The 17470-nt window shown below is 48.2% G+C and overlaps 1 protein-coding gene and 1 long non-coding RNA gene across 2 annotated transcripts in view; both read right to left on the bottom strand.

Moving 5' to 3' along the window:
* Positions 1–510: 510 nt before the first annotated feature.
* The window catches only part of LOC115183997 (formin-2), a 106124-nt gene continuing 89164 nt past the window's right edge, over positions 511–17470 (bottom strand). Inside the window, exons 15-17 of the mRNA XM_029744994.1 lie at positions 7565–7657; positions 2306–2357; positions 511–736 (exon numbers count right to left, since the gene is read on the bottom strand). Of these exons, the coding sequence (XP_029600854.1) occupies positions 526–736; positions 2306–2357; positions 7565–7657 (356 nt within the window). The 3' untranslated portion in view covers positions 511–525. The remainder of the gene's footprint in view (positions 737–2305; positions 2358–7564; positions 7658–17470) is intronic.
* On the bottom strand, positions 3150–4768 carry LOC115183994 (uncharacterized). The gene is made up of 3 exons (XR_003874156.1): positions 4692–4768; positions 4292–4499; positions 3150–4214 (listed from the first exon to the last, which is right to left on the bottom strand). It is a non-coding gene; the product is annotated as an uncharacterized LOC115183994 (long non-coding RNA).

Genomic DNA, 17470 nt, shown 5'->3' with positions numbered 1-17470 from the left:
AAAGCCCCCCATAAAGCCCCCCATAAAGCCCCCTATAAAGCCCCCTATAAAGCCCCCCATAAAGCCCCCCATAAAGCCCCCTATAAAGCCCCCTATAAAGCCCCCTATAAAGCCCTGTGGAAAACAAATGTATCTGTAACATTCCTTCTTTTAAAAACAGAGAAGAAAATCATGTTTCTAACAAGTTAATCCTGATGCCTTTCTGATTCCTGGAAAGGAACCAAAACGGTCTCACTGAGTTTCAGTGAGTCTTCAATACCATGTACTGCATCTGGCCTATGCCGTTCGGCCATCACTCATTCATATATTTATATGTATATATTCTTATTCATTCCTTTACACTTGTGTGTATTAGGTAGTTGTTGTGGAATCGTTAGATTACTTGTTAGATATTTACTGCACGGTCGGAACTAGAAGCACAAGCATTTCGCTACACTCGCATTAACATCTGCTAAACATGTGTACGTGACCAATAAAATATGATTTTGATTTGAATTCTTACACAATTACCTGTACATAATAAACTCATGATCGAATTTTAAAAACATCTGGTTGCTGAAAAAAAATATACAAGACTGGTTGGTACCTTTCCTGTAGGATCATCTTGTTCTCCTTCTTCCACAGGTCTTTAAAGTCGGAGGAGAAGTCATGCCACACAGAGAAGAAGGTGTTTGGGGAAACCTCCTTCTCTCCCATCTTAGCCTTCACCTGGTAGAACACGGTCAGCTCCAAGAATCTACAACAACAGAACACCATTATGGAATAACCAATGCAGACGGACGGTATAGAAACACAAACATAGAACTTGTTTTAGGATGTGGAAATAAATACTTTACGCTATTTCATATTTCAAATGAGGTATTTCCCAAAATATAGAGCTTTACTAGATAAAAACTCTACTTTAATCCAAACTGTTAAACTATGCTGTTATGGTCGACATCAACACTGTCCCTCATAACTATGGTAGGCAACAACACTGTCCATCATAACTATATTAGACAACAACACTGTCCATCATAACTATTAAACAACACTGTCCATCATAACTATATTAGACAACAACACTGTCCATCATAACTATATTAGACAACACTGTCCATCATAACTATATTAGACAACAACACTGTCCATCATAACTATATTAGACAACAACACTGTCCATCATAACTATATTAGACAACACTGTCCATCATAACTATATTAGACAACAACACTGTCCATCATAACTATGTTGGTCAACAACACTGTCCATCATAACTATATTAGACAACACACTGTCCATCATAACTATTAGACAACACTGTCCATCAGAACTATATTAGACAACAACACTGTCCATCATAACTATATTAGACAACAACACTGTCCATCATAACTATATTAGACAACACTGTCCATCAGAACTATGCTGCTCTTTTTGACAACACTAATTGCTTAAACACAGAAGAAAAAACAGACACCAAAAAAACCTTAATTGCTACCCACTGGGCATAGACGTCAATTCAACATCTATTCCACGTCATTTCAATGATTCAACAACGTTGATTCAACCATCGCCCAGTGGGGATAGAATGTGTGAATATCTGTTAAAGTGGCAGGTCCAGGTGTTGTGACTGTGTGAATATCTGTTAAAGTGGCAGGTCCAGGTGTTGTGACTGTGAATATCTGTTAAAGTGGCAGGTCCAGGTGTTGTGACTGTGTGAATATCTGTTAAAGTGGCAGGTCCAGGTGTTATGACTGTGTGAATATGTGTTAAAGTGGCAGGTCCAGGTGTTATGACTGTGTGAATATCTGTTAAAGTGGCAGGTCCAGGTGTTATGACTGTGTGAATATCTGTTAAAGTGGCAGGTCCAGGTGTTATGACTGTGTGAATATCTGTTAAAGTGGCAGGTCCAGGTGTTGTGACTGTGTGAATATCTGTTAAAGTGGCAGGTCCAGGTGTTGTGACTGTGTGAATATCTGTTAAAGTGGCAGGTCCAGGTGTTATGACTGTGTGAATATGTGTTAAAGTGGCAGGTCCAGGTGTTGTGACTGTGTGAATATGTGTTAAAGTGGCAGGTCCAGGTGTTGTGACTGTGTGAATATCTGTTAAAGTGGCAGGTCCAGGTGTTGTGACTGTGTGAATATCTGTTAAAGTGGCAGGTCCAGGTGTTATGACTGTGTGAATATGTGTTAAAGTGGCAGGTCCAGGTGTTGTGACTGTGTGAATATGTGTTAAAGTGGCAGGTCCAGGTGTTATGACTGTGTGAATATCTGTTAAAGTGGCAGGTCCAGGTGTTATGACTGCATTGAAACGGTTCCTTACAACTTGTGAGTGTCGCTGAGCTGCATCTCCTGGACCTCCAGGTCAGATTTAGCTGCAAGAGAGAAAACATGAAAGACAAGTGGTTATTATAAGTAGGAATTCACATCTCTCAGTCAAGGTAGTTAGGTGGGTAGTTGGGTGGGTAGTTGGGTGGGTGGTAGTTGAGTAGGTGGGTAGTTGGGTAGTAGGTGGGTGGTACTAGTTGGGTATTAGGTGGGTAATAGGTAGGTACTAGTTGGGTGGTAGTTGGGTGGGTAATAGGTGGGTAATAGGTGGGTAATAGGTGGGTGGTAGGTGGGTGGTAGGTGGGTGGTAGGTGGGTGGTAGGTGGGTGGTAGGTGGGTGGTAGGTGGGTAATAGGTGGGTAATAGGTGGGTAATAGGTGGGTAATAGGTGGGTAATAGGTGGGTGGTAGGTGGGTAATAGGTGGGTGGTAGGTGGGTAGTAGGTGGGTAGTAGGTGGGTGGTAGGTGGTAGGTGGGTGGTAGGTGGGTGGTAGGTGGGTGGTAGGTGGGTGGTAGGTGGGTGGTAGGTGGGTGGTAGGTGGGTAATAGGTGGGTAATAGGTGGGTAATAGGTGGGTAATAGGTGGGTGGTAGGTGGGTGGTAGGTGGGTGGTAGGTGGGTGGTAGGTGGGTGGTAGGTGGGTGGTAGGTGGGTGGTAGGTGGGTAGTTGACAGAGAATGCCAAGAGTGAGCAAAGCTGTCAAGGCAAAGGGTGTCTACTTTAAAGAATCTAAAACATATTTTGATTTGTTAAACACTTTTTTGGTTACGACATGATTCCATATGTGTTATTTCATAGTTGTTCACTGTTATTCTACAATGTAGAAAACCGTAAAAATAAACTAAAATCCTTGAATGACTTGGTGTGTCCAAACTGTTGACTGGTGCTGTACAGTAAACAATACGACCTCTGTGGTCCCCCACTAAACCATCCTACTGGTCTACAGGTGGAACCTAATGCTTTACACAGAGACCAAGTTCAAATGGACCCCTATTAGTGCACTATATTAGATGAGGCCTGGATAGTAGTAGTGCCCTATATTAGATGAGAGTCCTATGGACCCTGGATAGTAGTAGTGCCCTATATTAGATGAGAGTCCTCTGGACCCTGGATAGTAGTAGTGCCCTATATTAGATGAGAGTCCTATGGACCCTGGATAGTAGTAGTGCACTATATTAGATGAGAGTCCTATGGACCCTGGATAGTAGTCGTGCACTATATTAGATGAGAGTCCTATGGACCCTGGATAGTAGTAGTGCCCTATATTAGATGAGAGTCCTATGGACCCTGGATAGTAGTAGTGCCCTATATTAGATGAGAGTCCTATGGACCCTGGATAGTAGTAGTACACTATATTAGATGAGAGTCCTATGGACCCTGGATAGAAGTAGTGCCCTAGGGAACAGGATGCCTTCTGGGATGCCTCCTAAACGTTCAGCAGAGCAGCAGTTTTAGACCCGTTGTTACTACTTTGTAACGGGCTTGTAACTAAAAGGTGTAATTAAAAAGCCAGTTAATTAAATCACAGTATGACGACGTTAGACAGGACCAACATGTCTTACAGCAACATGAGTTCCTCCAGTTCTTAACGGCAGGATGTGATGTCATTCTAATTAGCGTGTATTCTTTGGAAGTGCTGTTGCCTGCCAGGTATTACACTAAATGTCCAGCTTCAATGGAAAACCCTTTAAAAATCACAAACAACGTGTTCCGGAATTTTTTTTGTGACGGTTCAGAATTGACTTCTATCCCGGTGGTTGGTTGCATGGTCAGATAACCTGTTAACACGGTCTGGTTTAACCTCATATTACAAACAACCACCACCACATGCAAACAAGCTTCTACAACAATTCTATCTGGACTGGAGTCTCTTCTTGTCACGGCTTCAGACAGACAACCTTTACCTCACCAGTCAGGGAGACCTGCATCAAGACAACCTTTACCTCCCAGTCAGGGAGACCTGCACCAAGACAACCTTTACCTCCCAGTCAGGGAGACCTGCATCAAGACAACCTTTACCTCACCAGTCAGGGAGACCTGCCCCGAGACAACCTTTACCTCCCAGTCAGGGAGACCTGCATCAAGACAACCTTTACCTCCCAGTCAGGGAGACCTGCACCAAGACAACCTTTACCTCCCAGTCAGGGAGACCTGCCCCGAGACAACCTTTACCTCCCAGTCAGGGAGACCTGCCTGGTTGTCAACCTTTACCTCACCAGTCAGGGAGACCTGCACCAAGACAACCTTTACCTCCCAGTCAGGGAGACCTGCACCAAGACAACCTTTACCTCCCAGTCAGGGAGACCTGCATCAAGACAACCTTTACCTCCCAGTCAGGGAGACCTGCCCCGAGACAACCTTTACCTCCCAGTCAGGGAGACCTGCACCAAGACAAAGCAACCATTTAGATTGCCATTTCAATGTAAAGTGTGTGGGTGCTGTCATACATCATAGCCTACGACCCGCTTGAAACTTCCTGAATAACTATGTTAGAGTGCAGTCAGCTTCGGGGGACGAAGTAGGGGCCCTCCTTCGGGGGACGAAGTAGGGGCCCTCCTTCGGGGGACGAAGTAGGGGCCCTCCTTCGGGGGACGAAGTAGGGGCCCTCCTTCGGGGGACGAAGTAGGGGCCCTCCTTCGGGGGACGAAGTAGGGGCCCTCCTTCGGGGGACGAAGTAGGGGCCCTCCTTCGGGGGACGAAGTAGGGGCCCTCCTTCGGGGGATGAAGTAGGGCCTCCTTCAGGGGCATCAGGGGATAAAGTAGGGTATCAGGGGTCAGTGCCCTGTGTGCTCTCTGACAAATTGATCCCAGTTGTGGGTAAAAAAAAGAGAAATTCCACCTTGAAGCTGAAAGGACTGGAGAGTGACCCAGCAGCCTGCAGCAGTGTGGTTCTCGGCGTGAGAGGTGGAAGGAGGAGGGGTGGATGGCAGAAACCCTGACATCTCAGACCTCCAGGCAGACAGACAGCTCAGGGACTAAACCTTAACACCTCAGACCCTGAGGTCCTCATGGGTCACAGGCAAAGATGAATGACCATGGAAGTGTAACAAAACCTCTCCAGGTGGACGGAACGTCAACGGTCACGAGGCATTATCCACCGTGTTAAAGGAAAACGCTATCCAAAAAAAACCTCTTTGGGTATTTGTTTCATTAGTTCATTGTAGACATAGTCCCAAAATGTTTTGCTTGTCAGCACTCATGTTAAAGGTATGTAACTTTCAAAATACAGGAAACATCCTTGTATAAAGCATTTTGATTCATATGATGCAAAACACGGCATCAAATTATGCAACAACAAAAAAAAAGCATCATACGGGGATGATTTCTGTATTTTGAAAGTTAGGTATTTTGAAAACTTGGGTGCTGACAAGCAAAAGATTTTAGGACTACGTCAACAATGGACTAATGAAACAAAAACCAAAATATTTGTTTTTTGGGGTGGAGTTTTCCCCCTTTAAGTGTTGCTGGGTTCTTACTGGTCTGGGCTAAATCACAACCAGTTAACCCAGACCCTAACCAGACCCACGACAGCTCTGAGCCCGGAATAGTCTGCCACGACAATCAAGCAGGATGCCCTGAGTCACTTTGATTTATAATGCCTCTCAATAGGTGGAATTACTGCTCAATGAAATTGCTGCTCAGTGATTTTGCTTTCAACTGGGGTCCACATCATTTCCTTAAGAAAACAGGAGGGTGGGTGGGGTGGGGGGGTAATGAATGAGGAATTTGGAATTAGTACATTTCAGGGGAAGATCATCAAGAAGTGAATAATGTGAAGTCCACTGGGTGAGATTAAACCACCAGTACAGATCAGTATCTCCACTGAACCCCCCCAAAACTACCAATAGAAACCAGTATCTCCACTGAACCCCCCCCAAAATACCAATAGAAACCAGTATCTCCACTGATCCCCCCCCAAAAAATACCAATAGAAATCAGTATCTCCACTGAACCCCCCCCAAAAATACCAATAGAAAATCACTATCTCCACTGAACCCCCCCCAAAAATACCAATAGAAATCAGTATCTCCACTGAACCCCCCCCAAAAATACCAATAGAAATCAGTATCTCCACTGAACCCCCCCCAAAAATACCAATAGAAAATCACTATCTCCACTGAACCCCCCCCAAAAATACCAATAGAAAATCACTATCTCCACTGAACCCCCCCCAAAAATACCAATAGAAATCAGTATCTCCACTGAACCCCCCCCAAAAATACCAATAGAAATCAGTATCTCCACTGAACCCCCCCCAAAAATACCAATAGAAAATCAGTATCTCCACTGAACCCCCCCCCAAAAATACCAATAGAAATCAGTATCTCCACTGAACCCCCCAAAAAATACCAATAGAAACCAGTATCTCCACTGAACCCCCCAAAAAATACCAATAGAAACCAGTATCTCCACTGAACCCCCCCCAAAAATACCAATAGAAATCAGTATCTCCACTGAACCCCCCCAAAATACCAATAGAAATCAGTATCTCCACTGAACCCCCCAAAAAATACCAATAGAAACCAGTATCTCCACTGAACCCCCCCAAAAATACCAATAGAAATCAGTATCTCCACTGAACCCCCCCCAAAAATACCAATAGAAATCAGTATCTCCACTGAACCCCCCCCAAAAATACCAATAGAAATCAGTATCTCCACTGAACCCCCCCCAAAAATACCAATAGAAATCAGTATCTCCACTGAACCCCCCCCAAAAATACCAATAGAAAATCAGTATCTCCACTGAACCCCCCCAAAATACCAATAGAAATCAGTATCTCCACTGAACCCCCCAAAAAATACCAATAGAAATCAGTATCTCCACTGAACCCCCCAAAAATACCAATCGAAATCAGTATCTCCACTGAACCCCCCCCCAAAAATACCAATTGAAATCCAATGTTTCTCCACCATAAGCTGCAGCATGTCCAAGTGACCTCACAACAGCAGACCGCGTGTAACTCGCCCGCCCGGTACGTCCACGTCCGACTTCACATGGTGTCCTACCTTACCAGAATGTTCTGACAAGGTTGGATAACAAAACTATAGGACTTTTTTTATATTTCTTAAATATGTTAAAAGTATATTTTAGGCTTTAGGGTTCAGGGGAAAATAGGACTTTGAATGGGAATACAATTTTACTCCTCAAAAAATCCCACAAAATTCTTGAAAACAAAGCTGTGTGGGTGTCCATAGTAGTGTGTGTGTGTGTGTGTGTGTGTGTGTGTCCATAGTAGTGTGTTCTCTCCTACCTTGGCTGAGGAATTCCTCCATCTTGTCTTTGAAGGGCTGCAGGTGATCCTCAGATGACACTTTACACACCTTCTCCACCTCTGTGTTGCACGCTGGAATGACAAGACAACACTAAACTGTTTACAAAATGGCTGATGGCCACAGACTGGCAATACAATGGCTGATTTCAAGAGAAAAAAATAAATAAATAAATCACAATTGACATGTTATTTATTTAACCTTTATTTAACCAGGCAAGGCAGATATTTTAACTAGGCAAGTCAACAAATTCTTATTTACAATGACGGCCTAGGAACAGTGGGTTAAACTGCCTTGTTCAGGGGCAGAACAATAGATTTTTTACCTTGTCAGCTTCGGGATTCGATCCAGCAACCTTTGTTACTGACCCAACGCTCTAACCACTAGGCTACCCCGCCGCCCCTCCACTCTAACCGCTAGGCTACCTGCCGCCCCTCCACTCTAACCGCTAGGCTACCTGCCCCCCTCCACTCTAACCGCTAGGCTACCTGCCGCCCCTCCACTCTAACCGCTAGGCTACCTGCCGCCCCTCCACTCTAACCGCTAGGCTTCCTGCCGCCCCTCCACTCTAACCGCTAGGCTACCTGCCGCCCCTCCACTCTAACCGCTAGGCTACCTGCCGCCCCTCCACTCTAACCGCTAGGCTACCTGCCGCCCCTCCACTCTAACCGCTAGGCTACCTGCCGCCCCTCCACTCTAACCCCTAGGCTACCTGCCGTCCCTCCACTCTAACCCCTAGGCTACCCCGCCGCCCCTCCACTCTAACCGCTAGGCTACCCGCCGCCCCTCCACTCTAACCGCTAGGCTACCCGCCCCTCCACTCTAACCACTAGGCTACCTGCCTCCCCTCCACTCTAACCGCTAGTAACCTTTCTGGGTAAACTATTACCCAGACCCCTTCTCTAACATCTCTGAAATGGGCCCTCTACTTAGAGTGGAACTAACCTTTCCTGATCAACTATTAATAATTGATAAATGTGACTCAGCACAGACAAGAGCTGCCCAGTGACACGAGCCTACCAGACGAGCTAAATAACTTCTATGCTCTCTTCGAGGCAAGTAACACTGAAACATGCATGAGAGCATCAGCTGTTCCAGATGACTGTGTGATCACGTTCTCTGCAGCCGATGTGAGTAAGACCTTTAAAACAGGTCAACATTCACAAGGCTGCGGGGCCAGATGGATTACCGGGACGTGTACTGTGAGCATGCGCTGACCAACTGGCAGGTGTCTTTACTGACATTTTCAACCTCTCCCTGTCTGAGTCTGTAATACCAACATGTTTTAAGCAGACCACCATAGTCCCTGTGCCCAAGAACACTAAGGTAACCTGCCTAAATGATTACAGACCTGTAGCACTCACGTCCGTAGCCATGAAGTGCTTTGAAAGGTTGGTCATGGCTCACATCAACACCATTATCCCAGAAACCCTAGACCCACTACAATTTGCAGATCGCCCCAACAGATGCACAGATGATGCAATCTCTATTGCACTCCACACTGCCCCTTTCCCACCTGGACAAAGGAACACCTATGTGAGAATGCTATTTACTGACTCCAGCTCAGCGTTCAACACCATAGTGCCCTCAAAGCTCATCGCTAAGGACCATGGGACTAAACACCTCCCTCTGCAACTGGATCCTGGACTTCCTGATGGGCCGACCCCCAGTTGGTAAGGGCAGGTATCAACACATCCTCAACGCTGACCCTCATGGGTCTGAGTCCTCAGATCCTCAAAAGGTTCTACAGCTGCACCATCGAGAGCATCCTGACAGGTTGCATCACTGCCTGGTTGGCAACTGCTCAGCCTCCGACCGCAAGGCACTACAGAGGGTAGTGCGAACGGCCCAGTACATCACCTAGGCCAAGCTTCCTGTCATCCAGGACCTCCATACCAGGCGGTGTCAGAGCCCTACAAATTGTGAAAGACTCCAGCCACCCTAGTCATAGACTGTTCTCTCTGCCACCGCACGGCAAGCAGTACCGGAGCACCAAGGCTAGGTCCAAGAGGCTTCTAAACAGCTTCTACCCCCAAGACATAAGACTCCTGAACAGCTAATCAAATGGATACCCAGACTATTTGCATAGGCAGTTAACTTCTACGCTGCTGCTGCTCTGTTATTATCTCTGCATAGTCACTTTAATAACTCTACCTACATGTACATATTACCTCAATTACCTCGACTAACCTGTACCCCCTGTATATAGTCTCCACATTGACTCTGTACCGGTACCCCCTGTATATAGCCTCCACATTGACTCTGTACCGGTACCCCCTGTATATAGCCTCCACATTGACTCTGTACCGGTACCCCCTGTATATAGCCTCCACATTGACTCTGTACCGGTACCCCCTGTATATAGCCTCCACATTGACTCTGTACCGGTACCCGCTGTATATAGCCGCCACATTGACTCTGTACCGGTACCCCCTGTATATAGCCTCCACATTGACTCTGTACCGGTACCCCCCTGTATATAGCCTCCACATTGACTCTGTACCGGTACCCCCTGTATATAGCCTCCACATTGACTCTGTACTGGTACCCCCTGTATATAGCCTCCACATTGACTCTGTACCGGTACCCCCTGTATATAGCCTCCAGATTGACTCTGTACCGGTACCCCCTGTATATAGCCTCCACATTGACTCTGTACCGTAACACCCTGTATATAGCCTCCACATTGACTCTGTACCGGTACCCCCTGTACATAGCCTCCACATTGTTATTTTACTGCTGCTCTTTAATTATTTGTTATTATTATCTCTTATCTTTGTTTTCTTCTTAAAAATCTTAAACTATTGGTTAGAGCCTGTAAGTAAGGTCTACTACACCTGTTGTAGTCAGCATTTCACTGTGAGGTCTACTACACCTGTTGTATTCAGCATTTCACTGTGAGGTCTACTACACCTGTTGTATTCAGCATTTCACTGTGAGGTCTACTACACCTGTTGTATTCAGCATTTCACTGTGAGGTCTACTACACCTGTTGTATTCAGCATTTCACTGTGAGGTCTACTACACCTGTTGTATTCAGCATTTCACTGTGAGGTCTATTACACCTGTTGTATTCAGCGTTTCACTGTAAGGTCTACTACACCTGTTGTATTCAGCATTTCACTGTAAGGTCTACTACACCTGTTGTATTCAGCATTTCACTGTGAGGTCTACTACACCTGTTGTATTCAGCATTTCACTGTAAGGTCTACTACACCTGTTGTATTCAGCATTTCACTGTGAGGTCTACTACACCTGTTGTATTCAGCATTTCACTGTGAGGTCTACTACACCTGTTGTATTCAGCATTTCACTGTGAGGTCTATTACACCTGTTGTATTCAGCATTTCACTGTGAGGACTACTACACCTGTTGTATTCAGCATTTCACTGTGAGGTCTACTACACCTGTTGTATTCAGCATTTCACTGTGAGGTCTACTACACCTGTTGTATTCAGCATTTCACTGTCAGGTCTACTACACCTGTTGTATTCAGCATTTCACTGTCAGGTCTACTACACCTGTTGTATTCAGCATTTCACTAAGGTCTACTACACCTGTTGTATTCAGCATTTCACTAAGGTCTACTACACCTGTTGTATTCAGCACAGGTAACAAATACAATTTGATTGTAATTTTGGAAAGTTCTGTCAAGGTACTGCATGTGGCTGCGAAGGCAAATCATCCAACAACATTCTGACCCCATTCACCTGTCGCCCCTGGTAACCCCTGGTAACCCCTGGTAACCCCTGGTAACCCCTGGTAACCCCTGGTAACCCCTGAATGAAGACTGACGCTGTGGAATTCTGGAATCTATTCTCAAACTTCCGTGAAGCTCCGAGAGCCACGCACCAATCAGTGGGCCATAATGAATTAGAGTCAGAGTGTCAGCGTCCAATCTAAATCCCAGCTGGACTGTTACCGCCCTCTCTCTACCTGACCTTTATAGCCTGTGTCAGGGAGGGCCATGTTGTTCTTTCCAGAGCACATCTCAGTAGGCTCGACGCCATCCGTCTGTAATACAGAGCCAGCCTACAGTCACCTCTGAAGATCACCAATATAACAGAGGGGGATGGATGGATGGAGAGACCCCGGGTTATTCTGGTACTGTAACAACCAAATATCCTCCTCTGCTGTAGCACAACACCACCGTTTAAACCCAACAGAACTGGTTCTGTCTGACGGGGAGCAAGCACCGCAAGGTCGCCCGACCAGCGACACGCTGGAGAGAGAGCGAGAGGGGAAAGTGCAGAAAGCATTAGAGACGCCCGCTGCCCAGCTGAACCAGGCCCTTAACTAGCATTTATCTGAGCCTCTTGACTTACTGTAAAGAGAGAGGACCATATAGCTACTGAACAGAGAGGGCTTACTGTAAAGAGAGAGGACCATATAGCTACAGAACAGAGGGCTTCCTGTAAAGAGAGGACCATATAACTACAGAACAGAGGGCTTACTGTAAAGAGAGAGGACCATATAACTACAGAACAGAGGGGACTTACTGTAAAGAGAGAGGACCATATAGCTACAGAACAGAGAGGGCTTACTGTAAAGAGAGAGGACCATATAACTACAGAACAGAGAGGACTTACTGTAAAGAGAGAGGACCATATAACTACAGAACAGAGAGGACTTACTGTAAAGAGAGAGGACCATATAGCTACAGAACAGAGGGCTTCCTGTAAAGAGAGGACCATATAACTACAGAACAGAGGGCTTACTGTAAAGAGAGAGGACCATATAACTACAGAACAGAGAGGATTTACTGAGGCTGAAAACTGAGTGTGTGTTTGGACCATGGAAAATCATTGGCGACGTGGACGACAAGGAACTTTAAAGCTCTCGACCCGCTCCACAACAGCATCATCGATGTGGATGGGGGCCGGTGATCTCCCCTCTTGGGGGCCGTTGATCTCCCCTCTTTCTCCTGCGGTCCTCGATCAGCTTCTTGGTCTTACTGACGTCGAGGGAGACGTCGTTGTCCTGGCACCACACTGCTGAGTCTCTGACCTCCTTCCCTGTGGGCTGACTCGTCGCCGCCGGTGATCAGGCCTTCCACCGTTGTCGTCGTCGTCGTCAGTAAAACTTGATGACGGTGTTGGAGTCGTGTATGGCCAACGCAGTCGTGGGTGAGAACAGGCAGTACATGAGGGAACTAAGCACGCACCCCTTGAGGGGGACCCCTGTGTTGCGGGCTAGCGTGACGGAGGTGTTGTTGCCTAGCCTCACCACCTGGGGGCGAATTGTCAGGAAGTCAGTCGCAGAGGGAGGTGGTTTAGTCCCAGGGACCTTAGTTTAGTGATGAGCTTGGAAGGGGCACTATGGTGTTTAACTCTGAGCGGTAGTCAATGAACAGCATTCTCACATTGTTATTTCCCCTTCTTGTCCAGGTGGGAGAGGGCAGTGCGAAGTGCAATTGAGATTGCTTTATCTGTGGATCTGTTAGGGCGGTATACGAATTGGAGTGGGTCTAGGATGATGGTGCTTCATGACCAGCCTTTCAAACCACTTCATTATTATACACGAGTGCTACAGGGTGATAGTAATTTAGGCAGGTTACCTTGGAGCTCTTTGGGAATAGGTACAATGGTGGTCAGTTTGACACATGTTGGGATTGCAGACTTGGACCAACGAGAGATTGAAAAATCTCTGTAGACACCTGCCAGCTGGTCGGCGCATGCTCTGAGAACCCGCCCTGGCGTTCCGTCCGGGCCCCCCCGGCGTTCCGTCCGGGCCCCCCCGGCGTTCCGTCTGGGCCCCCGGCGTTCCGTCCGGGCCCCCGGCGTTCCGTCCGGGCCCCCGGCGTTGTGATTGTTAACCTGTTCTAAATGTTTTGCTCACATCGGCCACGGAGAGCGAGATCACACAGTCGTCAGGAAAATCAGGGTTTTTTTCCCCACTCAAGGCACAGTGTTATATTCCTGGAAGAAAGCGTAAAAAAAAGAAATTTAGCTTGTTTGGGAGTTTTGTGTCGCTGGGAAGTTCATGGCTGGGTTTCCCTTTGTAATCCGTTATCGTCTGCAAGACCCAGTCGCATACGACGAGCGTCATAGTCTGTGTAATATCATTCCGATTGCCTTTTTGCAGGCTCGAAGACTCGGAGGTCGTAGATGTCTTGTATGCGTCTGTGTCCACGTTCATTGTAAACGGGTCTGTTTTGTCCGACCACTTCTGTATCGAGTGCGTCACCGGTACATCCTGTTTTAGATTTTGGTTTGTAAACAGGAAGCAGGAGAATGAATGGAGTCATGGTAAGATTTGCCGAAGGGAGGAACGAGGGAGTGCCTTGCATGCGTTTCTGTGTTGTAGAATACAGGTGGTCTAGAGATATAGCGACCATAGTGGAACAGGAGATGTGTTGGCTATGAGTGAGGTGGGACGGTTTGAAGGTCACCCTGCATTAAAAAAACCATGTGATCAAAAGCACAAAATCTCCTTCAAAACTTCAAGCAGCACATCAGTTATTTATGGGAAAAAAACAACAAAAAACATTGTTTTTCCTGAAGCCGCCGTCTGATCCTGGAGAATCCACCGAGTACGACGTGCATCCTCATCCAGCCACGTTTCACTAAGACATTATATTGGTCAAGTCTCTCTGATAGACGACTCTGGGACGACGCTCATCCGTCTTGTTATTGAGTGACTGGACATCGGCCAATAGAACGGAGGGGAGCGCCATTCGGTTCTCTTTGCCCGTGGAGCAAAGGATTATGGTCCAGGTATGAACAGATGAGTCGGAGATAAAGTCTAAATCAAGGTTAGTGATAATAGTATAACTATTAAAAGATTAAAACAATACAAGTCACTAAAATGGTCAAGATGGGTTGGAACTCTTAAGACGTCGCCCTTCTCCGTCGGGACCATGTGACCCCCCCTGTAATTAAAGTGTAAATGGTCTCTCCGGTGGTTGAGGCCCGATGACAGGAGGAGAAACACCGTCTCAGTCCTGACAGAGCGATAGCTGCCTGCGATCAACTGCTCCTCATCAGTAGAACATGTAGAATGTAGAGCTTTATAAAAAGGTACAGCCGGCTACTGAAACTCATTAGGTTGAATGAAGGCATTGAGGACTAGCCACTCAAAATGTCCATCTACAGCCTGATAGTGTCTCTAAGAGCTAACTGAATCGAGTTAAGCATGGTGGCCATTTTGGCGTCTGGCACGGTGGCCATTTTGGCGTCTGGCACGGTGGCCATTTTGGCGTCTGGCACGGTGGCCATTTTGGCGTCTAGCACGGTGGCCATTTTGGCAACGACCATGGCTGCTCTCCCTCTCCCTCTGTGTCCCAGATGGCACCCTATTCCCTATATAGTGCCCTACTTTATACTACAGCCCTATTCCCTATATAGTGCACTACTTTATACAACAGCCCTATTCCCTATATAGAGCACTACTTTATACTACAGCCCTATTCCTCTATATAGTACACTACTTTATACTACAGCCCTATTCCCTATATAGTGCACTACTTTATACTACAGCCCTATTCCCTATATATAGTGCACTACTTTATACTACAGCCCTATTCCCTATATAGTGCACTAGGTTTATACTACAGCCCTATTCCCTATGTAGTGCACTAGGTTTATACTACAGCCCTATTCCCTATGTAGTGCACTAGGTTTATACTACAGCCCTATTCCCTATGTAGTGCACTAGGTTTATATAGGGAATAGGGTGCCATTTGGGAATCAACCAAGCTGTCAGAGTTCAGGGTAGGAACTAGGATGTGTTTATACACAACTCTCTCCTGCTTCCTCGTCTCAACATTTAATGAGCTGCTTGGAACCACATTAAACTAAGAGAATCAGAGAGAAATTGGCCCAATTACTCCAAATGACCCTGATATGGTTATGCTCCGAAACAGGCAGGCCGGCCGCCCACCTCTGCGAAACAGGCAGGCCGGCCGCCCACCTCTGCGAAACAGGCAGGCCGGCCGCCCACCTCTGCGAAACAGGCAGGCCGGCCGCCCACCTCTGCGAAACAGGCAGGCCGGCCGCCCACCTCTGCGAAACAGGCAGGCCGGCCGCCCACCTCTGCGAAACAGGCAGGCCGGCCGCCCACCTCTGCGAAACAGGCAGGCCGGCTGCCCACCTCTGCGAAACAGGCAGGCCGCCCACCTCTGCGAAACAGGCAGGCCGCCCACCTCTGCGAAACAGGCAGGCCGCCCACCTCTGCGAAACAGGCAGGCCGCCCACCTCTGCGAAACAGGCAGGCCGCCCACCTCTGCGAAACAGGCAGGCCGCCCACCTCTGCGAAACAGGCAGGCCGCCCACCTCTGCGAAACAGGCAGGCCGCCCACCTCTGCGAAACAGGCAGGCCGCCCACCTCTGCGAAACAGGCAGGCCGCCCACCTCTGCGAAACAGGCAGGCCGCCCACCTCTGCGAAACAGGCAGGCCGCCCACCTCTGCGAAACAGGCAGGCCGCCCACCTCTGCGAAACAGGCAGGCCGCCCACCTCTGCGAAACAGGCAGGCCGCCCACCTCTGCGAAACAGGCAGGCCGCCCACCTCTGCGAAACAGGCAGGCCGCCCACCTCTGCGAAACAGGCAGGCCGCCCACCTCCCGAAACAGGCAGGCCGCCCACCTCCCGAAACAGGCAGGCCGCCCACCTCTGAAACAGGCATGCCCACCTCTGAAACAGGCATGCCCACCTCTGAAACAGGCTGATGCCCTGCCCTCTCCCTGGCCTGCGCGAGGGGCTCTGACAGCAGTCACCTCAGTGCTTTCTAGATGGGTCAGGTTTCATCTGGTGGATTGATAAAACAGACGTGTGGATTTAAAAAAATATAGCGGGAAGACGGTGAGAAGTCTATTCTTTAAAAAAAAATGTTTTGAGAGAAAGGGAGAGAAAGGGAGAGAAAGAGAGAGAGAGAGAGAGAGAGAGAGAGAGAGAGAGAGAGTTACAGAGTGACCTTGAAAAAGAGAGAAAGATCTGTTTACCATTTCCAATGTTCCAATGTGTTAACAACTTCCAGCCTTCTAAATGCTTGACCTTCAGGAAAATGACTTGTAGTTTACACACTGTGTTCAAAGCCCTGTTCTCTGCCAGCGCTGTACACTACATTTACGTCAATATTTACACATGGAAGTGGAGTCCTTATGTCTGAAGCTCCCTGGATAATTTGAATAATAATTCAAGCAACCCCTGTATGATGAGCAATCACGAGAACAAGGTAACGGTCAAACAGAGAGAGGGCCTACGGAGAAATACACAGGCATGGTGAAGGAGTAGGCTTTTCAGAGAGCTGTACACTACACAAACAAGCCTGGTGCAACTCTCTCCCTGGCCTGGCTGGCATTAGAAGCACTGTTCTGGAACACCAGGAAGGGGTAGAGAGCCTAGGAGAGGTAGAGGGCCTAGGAGAGGCAGGGAGGGGGCCTAGGAAAGGCAGGGAGGGAGGGGGCCTAGAAGAGGTAGAGGGGGGTAGCGGGCCTGGGAGAGGCAGGGAGGGGAGTAGAGGGCCTGGGAGAGGCAGGGAGGGTAGAGGGCCTGGGAGAGGCAGGGAGGGTAGAGGGCCTGGGAGAGGCAGGGAGGGTAGAGGGCCTGGGAGAGGCAGGGAGGGAGGGGGCCTGGGAGAGGTAGAGGGCCTGGGAGAGGCAGGGAGGGTAGAGGGCCTGGGAGAGGCAGGGAGGGAGGGGGCCTGGGAGAGGTAGAGGGGGGTAGCGGGCCTGGGAGGGGCAGGGAGGGGAGTAGAGGGCCTGGGAGAGGCAGGGAGGGTAGAGGGCCTGGGAGAGGCAGGGAGGGTAGAGGGCCTGGGAGAGGCAGGGAGGGTAGAGGGCCTGGGAGGGGCGGGGAGGGAGGGGGCCTGGGAGAGGTAGAGGGCCTGGGAGAGGCAGGGAGGGTAGAGGGCCTGGGAGAGGCAGGGAGGGAGGGGGCCTGGGAGAGG

Source organism: Salmo trutta, unplaced genomic scaffold, assembly GCF_901001165.1.
Source record: "Salmo trutta unplaced genomic scaffold, fSalTru1.1, whole genome shotgun sequence".
NCBI lineage: Eukaryota > Metazoa > Chordata > Actinopteri > Salmoniformes > Salmonidae > Salmo > Salmo trutta.
This window is presented reverse-complemented; position numbering and strand designations above follow the sequence as displayed.